Raw genomic sequence first — 16754 nt, 5'->3', positions numbered from 1 at the left:
CCTTTAACATTGAGATTACTCTATCAAATGTAATACTTATTTATTCACATTGTTTTGAATTTATCATGCATTATCTCTTAGCTTCATGATTTTGATGGTGTGATTGTTTACTTTTAAAATGACATTGAAGTATAGGTGTAAGAGGCCAGATCTGGCCAGTTTGAATGAAAAACAGATAAAATATTTGGGTCAGATATGGTCAGTTTAAATGCCAAAGGTTAAAAAAGTTATGGGCACCTTCTCATTTTCACTGACTAACTTTTATAAAAGAAAAAAAATCAATAGTTTTAAACCAGCTTAAAATTGGCTGTCTTACAGGTAGATCAAGCTAAATATTCTTTATTAATAGCACTTACATTTTCAATTTTCACTCATCTTGTTAATGAAATTCATTTAGAATGGGAAAAAAAATTTCTTTCAGATTCAATACTTGTTTATTTTATTGTTATTTTTGTTCATTTATTCTTGTTGTTCCTTCTCAGCAGCTGTATACAAGATCTCTATACAACAATAATAATCCAGGTGTTATTTTCCTGCTAGCACTAACATTTATCTACCTTCAAATTTCTATTGGCAATGGTCTTCTTACTTGTCATGAAGTTTTGATCATGTTGTTGTTGCTGTTGTGGCAGTGATTGTTCTGCTTATAATTCATTCTTTCTTTCTTCTCTCTCTCTCTCTTGCTTTTCTCTCTCCTTCCTTCTCCCCCTCTCTCTAGTAAAATATCTGTTGCTTCTTTAGTTTATGAGTAAATTGACACTAGATACCTCTTCCTTTACATGTTACTGTTAATTTAGTTATTTTATTAGTAATATTCTTAGAACTGCTTACATTTTGTTTTGTTTTGTTTCCCCCCATGAACTTCAGTATTGCTGTTGTCTCTTAAAACTAGTCTTCATGTTAGTTGTATCACAGTACCGTTTTGTTTTTACTGTTAGCTAGAGAAGTGTTGACAAGGTCTCTACTGTGAGAATCTGTTCTTCTTGTAGGCAACAACAGTGATAAGAAAAGAGAAAGAACAAAGAAAATGGTCAAATCAACAGTTTGGAATATATTCGTTGATGGAGAGTAAAATTTAGTTTATTTTATTCTTTTGATAGGAGCCCTATTATTTTAGCTCTTTTTTTTTTTCCATTTTAATTTTAGCTATAATAGTTATAAGTGCCCAAATAGAATGCAAATGAAGGTGAGATATTTCTTCATTTTATCAAAATTTTTATCTTGTTATTAGTTATCTTCTGTATCTGTGCATGTCTGATAGTTATTAGGTATCTATGTGTGTACATAACATTCTTAAAATCGTGCTTCTACAATGTTATTTATTGTCAGTATATCATAACTACAATGAATTGTTCATATATATAGATATATAGATATAGACAGATAAATAGATACATACATACATACATACATACATACATACATACATACATACATACATGCATACTTGCATGCATACATACATACATATATACATACATACTTACATACATACATATGTGTGTGTGTATTGATGATAGAAATAATTCTCAGTAATTATTAGACATTAAAAGTATGATTTACCACAAGAATACTTGTTTCTCTAATCTGTTTAAGCTGCTTCTTTGTGAACGTAAGTGTACATATACATGTCTTTGTGTTTTCTTACTATGTAGTATATAAAACTCCTCTCAAGCAGTATATTAAATTCTTCTCAAAGTTATAAATAAGTTATAAATAAGGCAACAGTTACTTTATAACAAGACATGTTCAAAATAAAGATGATTATGATGATATATTTATATATATATATATATATATATATATATATATATATTGTAATGAATCCATAGAAGTCTCTGAAACTAGTATGCTCTTAACTTTGTTGTAGTAAAGCATAGCTAGGGTTCTCATGAATTGTTTCTTTTCCCAGCACTGATTCTATATTTAAAACAAGAAAAACCATTAGGTTTCTATTTTTGATCATCAACATTTTGCATGTGATGATAAAAGTTGCTGCTAAAAATATAACTGTGCTTTCTGAAACTTCAAACATAGTTTGTCAGTTGGTTGTTTAACATCCTGCTGTTCAGGAGTTCAAAAGGTGCCGACAAAATTATAAAATCACTATTGGGGGAGTTTATTCTTAGTATCTTAGTTTCTATATCAAAATAGAAGGTAATTATTTCCACATCATTTGCAGTGCTGTCCAACCTAACCAAGCAAAGAAAAGCATATGGAGTCATCAGAAGAGGAAATGATAAAGCTGTTAGTATATCATTATTATTTTTGTCATGATGATGATGATGATGATGATGATGATGATGTCCCATAACCTGGAGAATTTAGAAATATTCCACTAGATAACCTGGTTATATATTTCTAGAAAATTTTTTATCAAATGTTGTTTCCCTGCATAGTTGTTTGACTTTTTAGAAATAACAACCAAATTTCCTTCTAATCACACCCTGCCACCCTTAAAAGGAGAGGACACATTGAAAGATACAGCTTTAGATACATTATGTTAGAAAAAGAAAAGATGACATCATTTGGAGCACCTATGATCATAGATCTACTTAAGACTAGCCTGGGGCTAAACAACAACATCCTCTCAACTGCAATGTTGTATGTAAATTTAGTTTCTCTAGAAACTCCCTGAAATTATGGAGCAAAGCAATAAAGAGTGCCTGATACAGTAAGGTCAGTCTATTGTAAGAGAAAGGATTATATTGTTTAGTTCTAGTTCTCCTCAGGGCCCTAAATACTAATTGCTCATCTCCTCATCTGAAGTGTTACATAAAAATAAACAGCTGTACTGAATACAAATTAAATCTGAGATCTTTTTATGAGAACATTCTTTCAATATACTGAGTTATTTTGCTCTTGAAATATGAAAGCATTGGGAAGCAGAGATAATGCAGTTCAATGAAAAACCAAGATTTCTCTGCTAACTCTGCCCATGAGCATATTGAAAATTCATTGTTACTTTACAGTTGAATATTGATTTGCTTAAGATTATCATGTAATGAAAACACATCTTTAAGCATACTGCGTGTGGGGAGTTTATAAGGTTTTGGAAATAAGACAATAAATAACTTTGGCTTTAACATTGCTTTAATGTGATCTGGAGTGTAGGTGTAGTGTGGCCAAATGGATAAGAAATTCTTACAACTATGAGGTCCTGGGTTTGATCCCACTACATCTTGGGAAAATGTCTTTTCTATAGCCTCCAGTTGACTCTTATCTTGTGAATGAAATTGGGTAGACAGAAACTGTATAGAAACCTAATAAGTTGATTGTACATGTAATTCAAAAAGTTAGCCTTATCACACACTGTGGACATGCTGATTCTGCTTGAGAATTATATTAAGAGTACAAATATTTGTGCAAGAACAATTACATAGATACAAAAATAGATTTATTCATTAAGTAATGATTCTCATTCAGTGGTAATGTGATGTCCAGAGTTAATAAGTTTTATAGTAGGGTAGAGGGTAGGTGGACTAAATGTCTTAACATATTTGTTTTTTAGCTCTACATTCTAGGCTCAAATTCTTCTGGGGACAACTTTGGCTGTCACCTTTCAAACACAAGATCTTTTACATTTTCATACTGATTTGCTTAGATTGCCATTTAAAGGTTCACTTTAATTCTAAATCAATACTCAGAAAAACCTCTAGGTTTCTATAATTGACCATCAATATTTGAACATGCTAAGTTGATGACCTTGTTTCAGTTTCTAGTTGTGACTGTTTCTTTTTACTTACTTTACTAATGCCTTTGGTTGTGGCAGGTGTAGCATAACTCCTTTCTCTTTTTCTACTGTAAAGTGAATAGGGACAATCTAGATTGATTAAAGCTGTTTAGAATCTGGAATGTTAGAATGCTGTTTAATGCTTGTATTAAATAGATATTAGAAATATCTCTTTTGTTTTCAGATAAACTATTTTTGGAAACATTATGTCCGCTATTTAAGTTTCCATCGGGTATGTACTTTGAATCTCTGCCTCTAACCACTTCGTTATCAGAAGGAAATCTAGGTTTCCTTTTTTATTTTCTTTTGTTTCATTTGCATGCACATGTTATCACTGCTTGCCTGTGTAAAGAAAAATTGCTTTCTATTAGGTTATCCAGAAAGTTCTGAGCATTTTTTTAATATGCAAAACGGATATGAATAATTGACCTTTCAATAAATTTTATTCAGTGAAATAATTTCCATTATTATTAATGACTTTTGCCTATCAATCAGGCAATTTAAATATTTCATCAGCATAAAATTTGACTGGTTTTGAAGAGAAAAAAATTATCTAGATGCATTTTGACTCCATCTAAATCGTTAAATGTTTTTCTTTGCAATGAGTTCTGTAGACTAAAACAAGTGGTAGTTGGATGATGCAATATCAGGAGAATATGGTGGATGTAGTAAGAGCTCCCAACTAAGTTCATGTAATTTTGTTTGGATAGCCAAAGACACGTGGTCAGGCATTGTCTTGTTGGAACACTACCCCTTTCTTGTTAGCAGTCTCCAACCTTAATTCTTTGATGTTTTTTTGGTTCAAATTAGCCAGCTGATGACAGTATACTTCAGAATTAATGGTCTGATTTTGTGGGAGAAGCTCATAATAAATAATGCCTTTATGATCCCATCAAACACAAAGCATAACTTTTTTAGCATGGATGTTCATCTTTGGTTGCTGTTTTGGGGGATCCTTGTGCAAACTCCAAAATCTTTTTCACAATATGTTTTCATACAACAATCAATTTTTTGTTTCCAGTTACAAGCTGTTTAAAAAAATGCATGTTCTCATTCCATTTCAAAACCATATCACAAGCAGAACACTAGTCCAAGCAATTCTTTTCTGAGAGTTTGTGAGAAATGTATCCTAGCTTCACTAGATGTTCATGAGCCATACTTTTAGAAACTTGCAACTGCTCTGCATGTTCTCTAGTTGTGATATTTGAATTTTGTTCCGTTTTTGCCTTCGAAACATCTTCATCCAATTTTGAAGGTCTTCTACCGTGACTGTCATCTTCGAAGCTAAACTCTCCATTTTTAAATTTTGCAAACCACCTTCAAACAGTTAATTCACCTACAACATCATCACCATAAACTTCACAAATGGTTTTGCAAGTCTTTGCAACATTTTCTTTTTTAAAAAAAAAAAAAGCATTACAATGCAAATATAAAATTTTTGGTTATCCATTTCAAATGTCAATAAAGGGTGACTGGAATGAAAGATAAATCTATTTTTAGTCAGGAATAAAGAAGAGATGCACAGCCACTTCAAGCAATGCCAAAGTTTTAACTGTATTACGTTTCAGGTGTGTTTAATGAAGCATTAAAAGATTTAGCTTAAAAGCACTCAGAACTTTCCAGACAACCTAATATATATTAAATGTCATCAGTCATGATTTTCTTTGTTCCACTTGTTTTATGGAAATCAGGGTGTTCCCCTTAACTACACCATGCTGAATTTACTAGGTTAAAATAAACAATTGGGTGTGCATTATATAATTCATAACATGGGCATTGTGTATGTAATGTCCGGAGACCAGCATTCACAGAAAAGCTTTCTTGTTCAGTATTTAAGAATTGTAGATATGATGTGAATGATGTATAAAGCAGTATTTTTTTCTTTATGGTTTTAGTCTGGAGAAAAAGAACTGTGTCTATGACCTGTACAGGTCATTGACACAATTCCTGACATCAATGTAGTTGATATTCAGCTAAAAGTCAACATTGGTAGGAAGCAGTTCCAGAGGCTTGACATTCTGGGGAAGAAGGACTGGATATAAAAGTTACTGTAGAACCTAGATGAAAAGATACAAAATGGGCAAGAAAAAATAAGGGATGGGTATGTCAAGTGGGGTTGAGAATGTAAGTACTAATTCTGAAAAACGGAAACTATTGTGACAATGGTATAAAAAAAAAAAGGCTGAGGATACAATGCATCTGTGAGCTACAAGTTGGACAATCAGCTGGATATGGTCTAGGATGTTTATGTGTCTAAGTGTAATCAATTATGGATCTTGTTTGAGCTTTGAAGAGAATCAGCAACTGCTCAGAGTTGAGGAATTTTCTGGCTCTGAAGAGGAAGGGTAATCTTTTGGATGAAGATTTTACTTGTTTGTGAATGAGATTGCCATGAGAGATCTTCAGTGAATGAGATTGCCATGAGAGATCTTCAGTGAATGAGATTGCCATGAGAGATCTTCAGTGAATGAGATTGCCATGACAGATCTTCAGTGATTACAATGCCTAATGCTTGTAATGACTTAGAAGGTTTTTTTAATTTTATGTTATCCAAGACCAGATAGGGAAGGTGAGGTTACAGGTTGCTTCTTTGATATGTGCAGTGATTGTGTGTTTGTGGTGTTAAAGAAGACTAGATCTGTTATGTCTCCATTAGAAATGGTCTCTTGTCATGGAGGCAATAAAGTTTAAAGCTGGTACATAGACTACTCCTATCGGTGGTGGGTTAGAAAATAGTGGAGAGATCAGTATAATCTGAATAGAAAAATAACAGAATTGTGTGTAAGACACCTCAGATGCATTACTAATCAAACACTTATATTTATAGATAGATTCAGCGTTAATTTCAGAATTGTACTTGTCTGGCAAGTGATTTGGTCTAAGAACTTGTGTTGAAACTAAAACAGTTGCAGTATAGAAGATACTAGCCATTCAAAAACACAAATAAAACTGTTAACTTCACATAAACATTTATTATTTGGTGTTGAAATTTTTGTCACACTAACTGTGACCTGATCACTGACATAATTCTACTACAATGGAATTGTGTCAGTGACCAGGTTCCAATTAGTGCGATGAACATTTTGATAACAAATAACAAATGTTTGAGTGAAGTTAATAACCTTTGTGAGTTTTTGAATGGCTATGTCTTCTGTGCTGTAATTACTTCAGTAATTATAAATTTTCATCATTAGATCAAATTATAGAAATGATCTTTTCTTTTGTTTTAGACTATCTTACTCTGTGTAAGAATTTATTTGAAGGTGGTAGAGAGAGGTTCAATGGGAAAAAAAATTAAAATAAAGACCTTAATACATAAGAATACATATTAGGCCTCACTCTAAAATATGGGTTTAAGAACTGATTGGGTCTCATTCAGCAATGTTGCACTCAGAACTATGCATACTCTCTTAGGCACACTATTAGAGTGTCAGTAACCAAGAAAAATCATTCATATCTTAGCAATGAGTGTAAGGAGATAATTACTTAGCTTGTCATCGAACGTGCTATATATCTAAAAATACCTGTGTAAAGCTACATCTGGCCTCATTCTAGATTGTTATCTAATGTAATTTTCCTTATATATTGTTATATAATCTTCTTTGCACTTCTCTGGTTATTTTGAAACTATAATTTCAGGCTTCTTTTTCAACAGGACTAAATGTCCTTTTCATATTTACTTTCTAACCACACCATGTAAACATGTAAATTGCAGTTCAAACATTAGTTGTCCTACAATACATTTCATTTAAACATATTTTTGTATAATGTTTAGTCATTCATACACTCTGTCTATTGTGTGTTGCATAAAGGCTTTACTGTATTCCCTCATATTTTCAAGCACAAATTATCACACGTTGTCTTAATAGTTTTAAAGGCTACTGATAACATAATTAGCCAATGTAACAGGGTACTTTTACTAAAAAAAACGTTGGTTTTAATCTCAACTTCCCTTCATTTTTTCTTTCACATTAAATTAGCTTTGTCTATGTTGAATTCAAAACTTTATTAACATGTATGTGCCATGTTTGTATGTGTGTGTGTTCGTGTGCATGCACTGATGAATGTAATTCCACTTGTCTTTCTCTACACTAAGGGAAAAATCAGTGACTTTGTTTACATTGTCCAGCAAGTAAAAGTTGGATAGTTTCAGCTTTCATTGTATGAGGACCAGTAGCCTATACAAAATATTTCCTTCGAAAACAGGTTATGGGTAGGTTTCAAGAAGAACATAGAGATATAGATAATCAGCCTTGGCAAATTTCATTTAATCCATGCTAACATGGAAAAACTGGTGTAAAACTGTTCAAATATACAAATATATGTATACCGTAAAAACCCATGTAATTTACACACTTTTTTCGCAAAAGTAAAAATAAACTTTAGTGGGTGTGTAAATTACATCAGTAGATTGTTTCCAGAATTTGTTTTGAAATTTTCTTTGTTGAAGAAAGACATATAAAACGTAAACATTCAAACCTATTCTGATTCATTTAATGTCAGAATAAGTTTTTACAGAAAAAATAATGGCTTAAATACACATAATAAAGTTGACTTTTATTTATGCTGGACGGTATAATGCTTACTTTTTCTGTATGAATTTACTAAAACCACTAAATGGTTAACTAGTTTTTGAAGTCTGACATTCATGCTGGTAAACACAGTCTGGGCCATATTTTACATTGCTTGGAATTTCTACCTATTGCAATGGAGCACATATTTAATTTCTCCTTTGCAGTAAATGATTCATAAGTTCTACCCAACTGACAATGATGGTAATGACATATCTTTAAGTTCGCTTGACATTTTATAAGTGTGAAAGGGATTAAAATTTCAATACTCCATATCAAAGGTTCCGAAAAGAATAGGCAGAAAAGAATTCTGTTTACATATTCAGCTTGATCTGTCACCTTCCTCTATCAGTTGAGTAAAGTGTCATCCAAGCTGATGTTTATTGGTAATTAAACTTAATTTGAAACACCTGTGCATATTCATCACCTTTGCTTTTGTTGGTAATTCTCAACATCTTTTCCTGTGATTGTGATTTGAGAAGACATACAGCAATATACTAAAAATTGGACATAATCTCTTGTGGGCATGAAATGTAAAATAAAGTTTATTATAAACAACACAAACACTTTGTAATTTAATAGCTTTCAATGTGATACTTGTTAAACAGAAATTATTTTTATTTAGTGAAAATTTAATAAAATCTAATCAGAAGTAAGTGAAATTAATGCTAAATACAACTAAACTGAAAACCTTTTTGCCCTGGCTATATTGGCCATTCTCAAAACTTTTAGGTGCGAATTTTGCATAAGTAGAAGCCTTTTTTTAACAAGTTTTATCCTGAAAAATCACCTGCATAAACTACATGGGTTTTTACAGTATAGATGTGCATGTGTGTGTGTGGAGCAATGTGAAAGCATGTTGCTCAAGAACACAACACACAGCCTAGTCCAGGAATTGAACTCAAGGCCTCATGATCATAAGCTTGACACATACACATATGTGTGTGTATTTGTAAAGCTGCATGGCTCAGTGGTTACAGTACCATGCTTACAATCATGAGGCTGTGAGTTCAATTGCTGGACTAGGCTGTGCATTGTGTTCTTGAGCAAAACACTTTATTTCACGTTACTCCAGTTCACTCAGTTGTAGAAATGAGTTGCGACGTCACTGGTGCCAAGCTCTATCAGCCTTTGCCTTTCCCGTGGCATGGAGAGGGGAGGCTGGTATGCATAGGCAATTGCTGGTCTTCCATAAACAATCTTGCCAGACTTGTGCTTGGGGGGGGGGGGGGACTTTCTAGGTGCAATCCCATGACCAAAGGGGATCTTTATTCCTTTATATATATACACATTATTAAAAAGCAGCAAAAATATCACAAAAACTGTTACTCATAGTTTCACGTTCCCATTTGTCGGAAAGTTTTGTTTAGAAACAAAACTGTCCGACAAATGGGAACGTGAAACTCTGAGTAACAGTTTTTGCGATATTTTTGCTGCTTTTTAATAAAGCATATTACTCTACCTCTGATATTCAAGTACTATTTTTCCCACCTTGTTTCGCATTTATGCGCTTACTCTGGTGTGTGTGTGTGTGTGTGTATATATATATATATATATATATATATCTATATGATATTTGCTTTTATATTTGTGTTGTAATTCGTATCATTTTATATAAAAAGATACCATTTCCCAATAACTGATTCTTGTGAAAGCATGTAGAATGTAATGCATGCAAAAAAGAGCTTGTAATAATCATATTTACTAACTTATATCCCTGCATAGATATATGGCTAATCATCCTGAAACATGGAAATGTAGTTATGGTTTCTATTAGAAACCATACAGTTTCTACAGTTTCCAGCTGTAGAAACTCTGCCAGATCAGATTGGAACCTGGTGCAGCCATCCGGTTCACCAGTCCTCAGTCAAATCATCCAACCCATGCTAGCATGGAAAGCGGATGTTAAACGATGATGATGATGATGGGTGATATAAAAAATTTAGTTCAATAATAAAAAAAAACTACACTTTTCACCATCCACTCACTACGGCCACCTCCACTATCATCATCACCATTATCACTACCACCACCACCACTCTAGTTTTCAGTAACAAAGCTCAATCTAAGTTGTTGTCAACCAAGATTATTTTCATTTCATTTCATTTCAGTTGTTTGTTACATATCTACTTGTCTCACTGTTAATGTTTCTTTCTGCTCTGACAATACAAAGTTTGAATAACAGATTTTTAAAAAATAACATCCACTTATTTTGCTTAGTTATTTCACTTTCATTGAAAAATCTGTATCTATTATAAGCTTTCTGTCTACCATCGAATTGTACATGCATTTGATTATTTGAATAGATAAATAGATTGACAGATAGAAGATATAAAAGACTGAATAGTAGAAAAATGTTATTTTTTGTTTTGTCAGTCACTATAATATATGAAGTTTAAAATTTCCCTCTGCTAAACGCTTTATATTTCTTTCTCTCTTTTTCTCTCTGCCTCTTACTTCAACTAATTATCATTTCTCTTTTTCTGTTCACCTCTCACTTCCACTATGTGACAGCATATTACATTGGCTGGCATAGTATCACTACTCTCTCTCTCTCTCTCTTTATCTGCCTCTCACTCTCAATATAACTGCCAACCTACTCTCTCTCTATCTGCCTTTCCACTAGAGTATCACTACTCTGCTAAAAATTGTATTTCTAACTCTCTTTTTCTATACCTCTCCCATCAACCTACTTTTTAACTACATAACTATTATTTCCCCCCTAACTCACATCACTAACTCTTCTCTCTCCCTCTTTTTCTCTTGCTTTTCACCTCTTCCTTCAACTAACCATGTGACAGCATGATGCATTCGGCCTTAGCGTATTAATATATAGATAATAATTGTTTCTGGCATTTAATTTTTTTTTTCTAGCGTTGGCACAAAGTGGCATCAAAAAAGCATCAGCCATACCTAACATGGGATGAGATTTCAAATTTACTTGGGGTTCATTTCTTAAAATTCCTATTATTCTATTTTATTATTCAGTACCTTTCTTAATATTGCATATTTCTCTGTTTTGTTATACTTTTCTTTTCTTTCTATTCCTCAGCTCCCAGAACTGAAAGCAGGAAATGTTTGTATTTCTAATGTTGATAAAATCAACCAGATCGTAAAGAAATTCATCTCTGATGGACCTGATAAGTTGCAGGTATACCAGATATTCTCACTTTCTCTTTATGTATCTTTGTATAAGGCACAAGGGTTCCAAGGCTAAATTACTGGACTATTTACCCTTGGATTATGCATAAGCCCAGGGTAAATAGTCCAATATCTTAACCCTTTTAGTCAATATCTTAAGCCTTTTGGTACTAATTCACCTGAGGCACCTCGTATTTATGATTCAAACTTTCTGTTTAAAGTAATCTAAATTAAAACCTTCCATCCAAATTTCAAACCCCAGCTTAATAATGACAATGTCATTTTACTGAATTCTTATTTTATTTTAAAATTATCAACAGAAATGTATTTCAAAAGAAATATGGTTACAAAAGGTTTAACACAGCAACTTTTGTATTGTGAAGTACATTATTCTTAGGTTGCCCAATTAACTTGCCTGCAGTTGATGAAATAGTGGACCTAAATGAAAAGGAACATTCATAATATTGTTCTCCATGGAGACAATTTAAATTAACTACATACTGGAATCTCTCTCACAGTCAGTCATAAATCTCCTTAAAAGACTTCTACTTAAGTGTAGGCCTGTCTGTGAAACAAAGCTAATGTAAGATGCCTGATGACCAGTCTATAAAGTGAAAAAAAAAAGAGAGATAAGGATTTTAAATTTTCACATATTCCTTCATCTTTATGGATTTGTTCTAAATTATTTGTTTGTGTAAATGCAGTTTGTTCCAAATATGCCAGCAGTACTCCACTGTGACCCTTACTCAAGCTTTCAGAGGCCAGTAACTAATTAAGGCTGAAAGTACTTGGTCAATCTGCAGTTTTGGCACTCCTCCGTGTATGAGTTTTCCCATGAGGAATCATAAATGATTGTGACACTTACAGTGACTTGGTGGTTTTGCTTGTGTGTTGCTCACTCATGGAGATAATATATTGCAAGTTTGTTTCATTGATATGTGTGTAATGATGGTGTGTTTGTGCAAAAGGAAACTAGGCTGCAGTGTATTGAAGGGTGTTTTCAAGAATTCTATTTAAGGAGGCAGTACAGTTCTGGCATTAGATCTCTAGATTGAATGTGGATGTTTCATGTGTATGAGTAAAGTTAAGAAGTGAAGTGTAGTGTTCTTCATAGAAATGTATGCTATGTGAAATAACATCATCATCGTCATCATCAACCCTTAAACATTACTGTCTCAAGTCCCTAAGACTTATAGGGCTGGTTATTTGGTTTCCATGCATATAAGTGACCACAATCACAACAGTAGCCCTGAACAGGATGCCAGTTCATCACAGGGTTACACATTTACAAATGAGTGGACTGGAGCAACTTGAAACGAAGTGCTTTGCTCAAGAACACAACACACTACCTGGTTCAGGAATTGAAATCATGATCTTGTGGTTGTGAGTGCAGCAACCTGAAAAATTTGCCACATGCCTTCACTTTATAAAGTGACAGCAAGCATGTTATTAATGAACAGGAAGAAGTGTATGTGTATACATTGGAGTATACCAGAGTTAATGGAGTATAAATTGTAGAATGCAACATCAGCCACAGTTGCAAAGTGGTGTGATATGAGATGAGAAACAATTTTCTCTCATCAGGCAACGTCAATGACTCTTCTGTTATCAACAGCGATAACAAGTCTTTTTGCCAAAGTACTCAAAAGAGGAGACCAATAGTGTATGGTATAAGAAAGCATGTCTCTGGCAGATATGGCTCTGTGGAAACCATGCTGATCATTGAGAAGAGAGAGGGGAGGAGAAACTCAAATTGATGAAGGAGTTAATTGTTTATAATATTATCGACATCTTAGAGATGTTGAATTTTAGTGAGCAATAAGTTAGTAGTTGGCCGGGTCTGAGCATTTATCCTTCTTGAAAGTAGAACACACTTGAGCATGGTTTTATAAACTGAGATAGATTCTTGCAGAGAAAGAAAGACTGAAGAGTTTAGTCAAGATTAAAATTAGCTCTGGGACACACTGTTTTAGGATAACAGAAGGAATACAATCAGAACTTATCACCTTGTGCTTGAGGAACAGAGAAGTTTCACATTTGTGAGTTGCATGTATGTGCTTGTCAGAACTATAAAATGCAGAAGATAGTTTAGGAGGGCTTTGCATTTCATGTGTATGGACTTTGAGTTAACATGGATAGAAAATACTAGCTTTATCTGTGAAAGTACTTAAGAGCCATCTTGGTAGAGAAGCAGTAGGTAAGATTCCACAGACTGCCTTGGCAAGGAGTCAGAAAGCTTTGTTGCATTTTGGGATACACCGTTTGCTTTCTTGAGGATTATTTTCCAGGCTTTGTAATAATATCCTGGGTGGTTTTAGTCACCAACTTAAGTGTCTCAGATGAATGAATCACATCTTCTGCCAGGGTTTGTTGACATAGAACTGGTAGAATTCACAGCACCAGGACTAGAGAGGTGGTTGTGTATAACTCAGAGCTTCCTCTCTTCTGAGCTAGGTGTTTGATCCTAGACATTTCTTTGATATTTGATTGCAAATTTACAAAGCTTCCAAAAGAATTGATATTCAGAGACAGAAAAAAAGGAAGAATACAACAGGAAAAAGAGGGTGAGGGAAAGAGATGAAAGGATTGTAGAGAAAAGAAAGAAAATAGAAGTGGAAAGGGTTTTTTCTTTTACCATTTAGTCAGAAGAGTAAAGATAAGAAACACAAAAAGTGAAATTCAGATATCCCTGGTTCCCAGGTTGAGTTATTAAATCTAGATACAACAACTAACTTTCTACCCCTAGGCACCCCAAGAAGAGACATAGAACAACCCTTTCAGTGTCAATATGGAGACTTAGGAGGATGCAAACATCAACTACAACATCAGATGGAAGATCCTTTCTAAGACCAAGCCTTATTTTAATGGGTTACAGAGATGTTCTGTGTGCTTCCTTGAAAAACTGCGAGATTTTTTCATCATATTCACATTTTACAGAGTACATCTTAGCAGGAATTGAAGATAAACCAACCAAACAGTCTATAACCCATTCTTGTGTTGACTTATGAAAGTTTTGATATTTATCAAAAACTGCCTGTATTTGCTGTGCAATTAATTGTATATCTTTCATTGCTCTCTATCTTTTTCAAAATACACATGCACTTTTACATCTTGATTACATCAAACACAGTTATTAAACTCTTTTGGAATTTATCTGCCTGAAAAATAGCAAAATAGATTTAATATTTCAGCTAGGAAACCCTGAGTGCTTGAATTTGATGAAGCATTTTGAGTGTTTCTTGTCTGTAACACACACACGCACGAACACACACTCGCATGCCTGCACACACACACACACACAGATTTTTTTTTTTTTCAGTTTTTGTCTACCAAATTCATTCATAAGCATTTGGTCAGTTTAGGTCTATAGTAGAAGACACGTGCCCAATGTACCACATGGTGGAACTGGATCCAAGACTGCATGGTTCAGTAGCAAGCTTCTTAACCACACAGCCAAGCCTTATAGATAAAATTTATTGGAGAAAATTAGCTTCAAATATTATATCACATCTGTTATAAGATTAAATCAAAGTTTATAAACAAACTGATTATACGTAATTACATAAATAATTTATTCCTCTTCGTGTCTTTTGTTTGCCCTCAACACAGTAACTTACTTTCTTGTTTCTTACAGATCGTAACAGATTTTGACCAGACACTAACCATGCATTCATATCAAAACAAACGATGTGACTCATGTCATGGTGAGTATTATTCTTATCATTATTTTCACGAATTAATTGTTAATAACCTGTGTATGATTGAATCAAGAAGGTTTTAAGATCTTTTTTTATCCGTATCCTAATTGGTTTTTGTCAATGTTGAGAAGACCCACCCACCACAGCAGAATTGAGATCCTAAAACCAAGGTGCCAAGTAAAAAGCATTGGTGTGGGTGCTGGTGCCACATAAAAAGCACCCGGTACACTCTGTGAAGTGGTCAGCATTATGAAGGGCATTCAACCACAGAAACCAAGTCAAAGCAGACTAAGGAATTTGGTACCCCTGGCCTTGCCAGTTTCTGTCAAGCCATTTAACCCATGCCAGGAAGGAAAACAGATGTTAAATGTTGGTGATGACGATGAGAGAGAGACTACTTCCACCTACCTCTGTATAATGTGTGGTAGTCATGTATCCCTTCCGTAGTAAGAGATACTTATGCTTGTCCCTCTGTCATACCTTAGCCTTTCAACATTTAGTATAAAGCCACTTCCCCTACTCCAGTCCCCCCAACACCCCACACATTTAGTAGTTGAGTTTTTTTCTTTTCCTTTCTCCTTGTTCTTTTATTGCCTTGCAAGTTCCATAGCAACTTCACTAATGCAAGAAAAAAAGCACCCCCGTACACTCTGTAAAAAGGAGTTTGCATTAAGAAGGAAATTCAACCATAGAAGCCATACTAAAGCTGATACTGGAGCTCAGTATAGACCTGCTGCTTGCTGGATCCTGTCAAACAATCTAAACCATACTAGCATGGAAAATGGAAAATGGACATTAAATGATGATGATGATGATGTGTGTGTGTGTATGTGGTGAGGACTGATCTTAGGATGTTGGGGCTCACAGAGGAAATGGCAGTAGACCCAGACATTTGGTGATGTGAGGTCCTAGGGAAGACTCATCCATGAAACTGAGTGCTAGAAGAATTGTGCTCCACCCACATGTAACAAAACACTTTCCCCCACTCTACCCTAATAAATCAAACTACAACTCCTCTTCTAATTGCATCTTTTTCTTCCTCACATTTCCTCCTCATAAATTATGATTGTTTTCCAATCCCCTTTCTTGCCCTCACTGTATCACTCAACAACTATAGAAAAGGTTGCAAGACGCAACGAACATTTTAGAAAAATAAATAAGTAAATGAGTAGAAACTTTACCAATGAGTGTGTTAAATAATAAGGCACTAAAAGAGAATGACTCTCCTGAGACACAACAAAATATCCTTCTACACACGAACTCACATAAAAAATCTTGCAAACCAAATCCCAAAACGAAATATCTTTATATATATATATATATTTATATATATATATATATTTATATATATGTCAATGAAGGGATGCACTTGAATGTTGTTACTCACCTCTCTTTGCAACACACAAACTTCTCACCTTATTTTTACAAATAAATTTCTATTTTGTTTGCATTAGTTCACTACAATTTGTGTTTGCTTTGTTTTTTTTTTGTTTTTTCTTTGTGTTGGAGTCCTAGAACTGCATAGATTCCTCTTTTCTGTTGATGTCCTTCCAAAACAAAAATATTCTGAAGTGGAAAATAACTTAATCCTGCAGTAAATATTTGCAAAAT

At 33.8% G+C, this 16754-nt stretch overlaps 1 protein-coding gene across 1 annotated transcript in view; it reads left to right on the top strand.

Moving 5' to 3' along the window:
- Positions 1 to 16754, top strand: part of LOC106875755 (cytosolic 5'-nucleotidase 3) — a 35576-nt gene that overhangs the window by 5169 nt on the left and 13653 nt on the right. Inside the window, exons 3-5 of the mRNA XM_089347145.1 lie at positions 3918 to 3965; positions 11357 to 11455; positions 15080 to 15149. Of these exons, the coding sequence (XP_089203271.1) occupies positions 3918 to 3965; positions 11357 to 11455; positions 15080 to 15149 (217 nt within the window). The remainder of the gene's footprint in view (positions 1 to 3917; positions 3966 to 11356; positions 11456 to 15079; positions 15150 to 16754) is intronic.

The sequence above is a fragment of the Octopus bimaculoides genome, chromosome 2 (genome assembly GCF_046866305.1).
Source record: "Octopus bimaculoides isolate indiv1 chromosome 2, ASM4686630v1, whole genome shotgun sequence".
Lineage (NCBI taxonomy): Eukaryota > Metazoa > Mollusca > Cephalopoda > Octopoda > Octopodidae > Octopus > Octopus bimaculoides.
The sequence above is the reverse complement of the archived record's forward strand: the minus strand, read 5'-3'. Positions and strand labels throughout refer to the sequence as shown.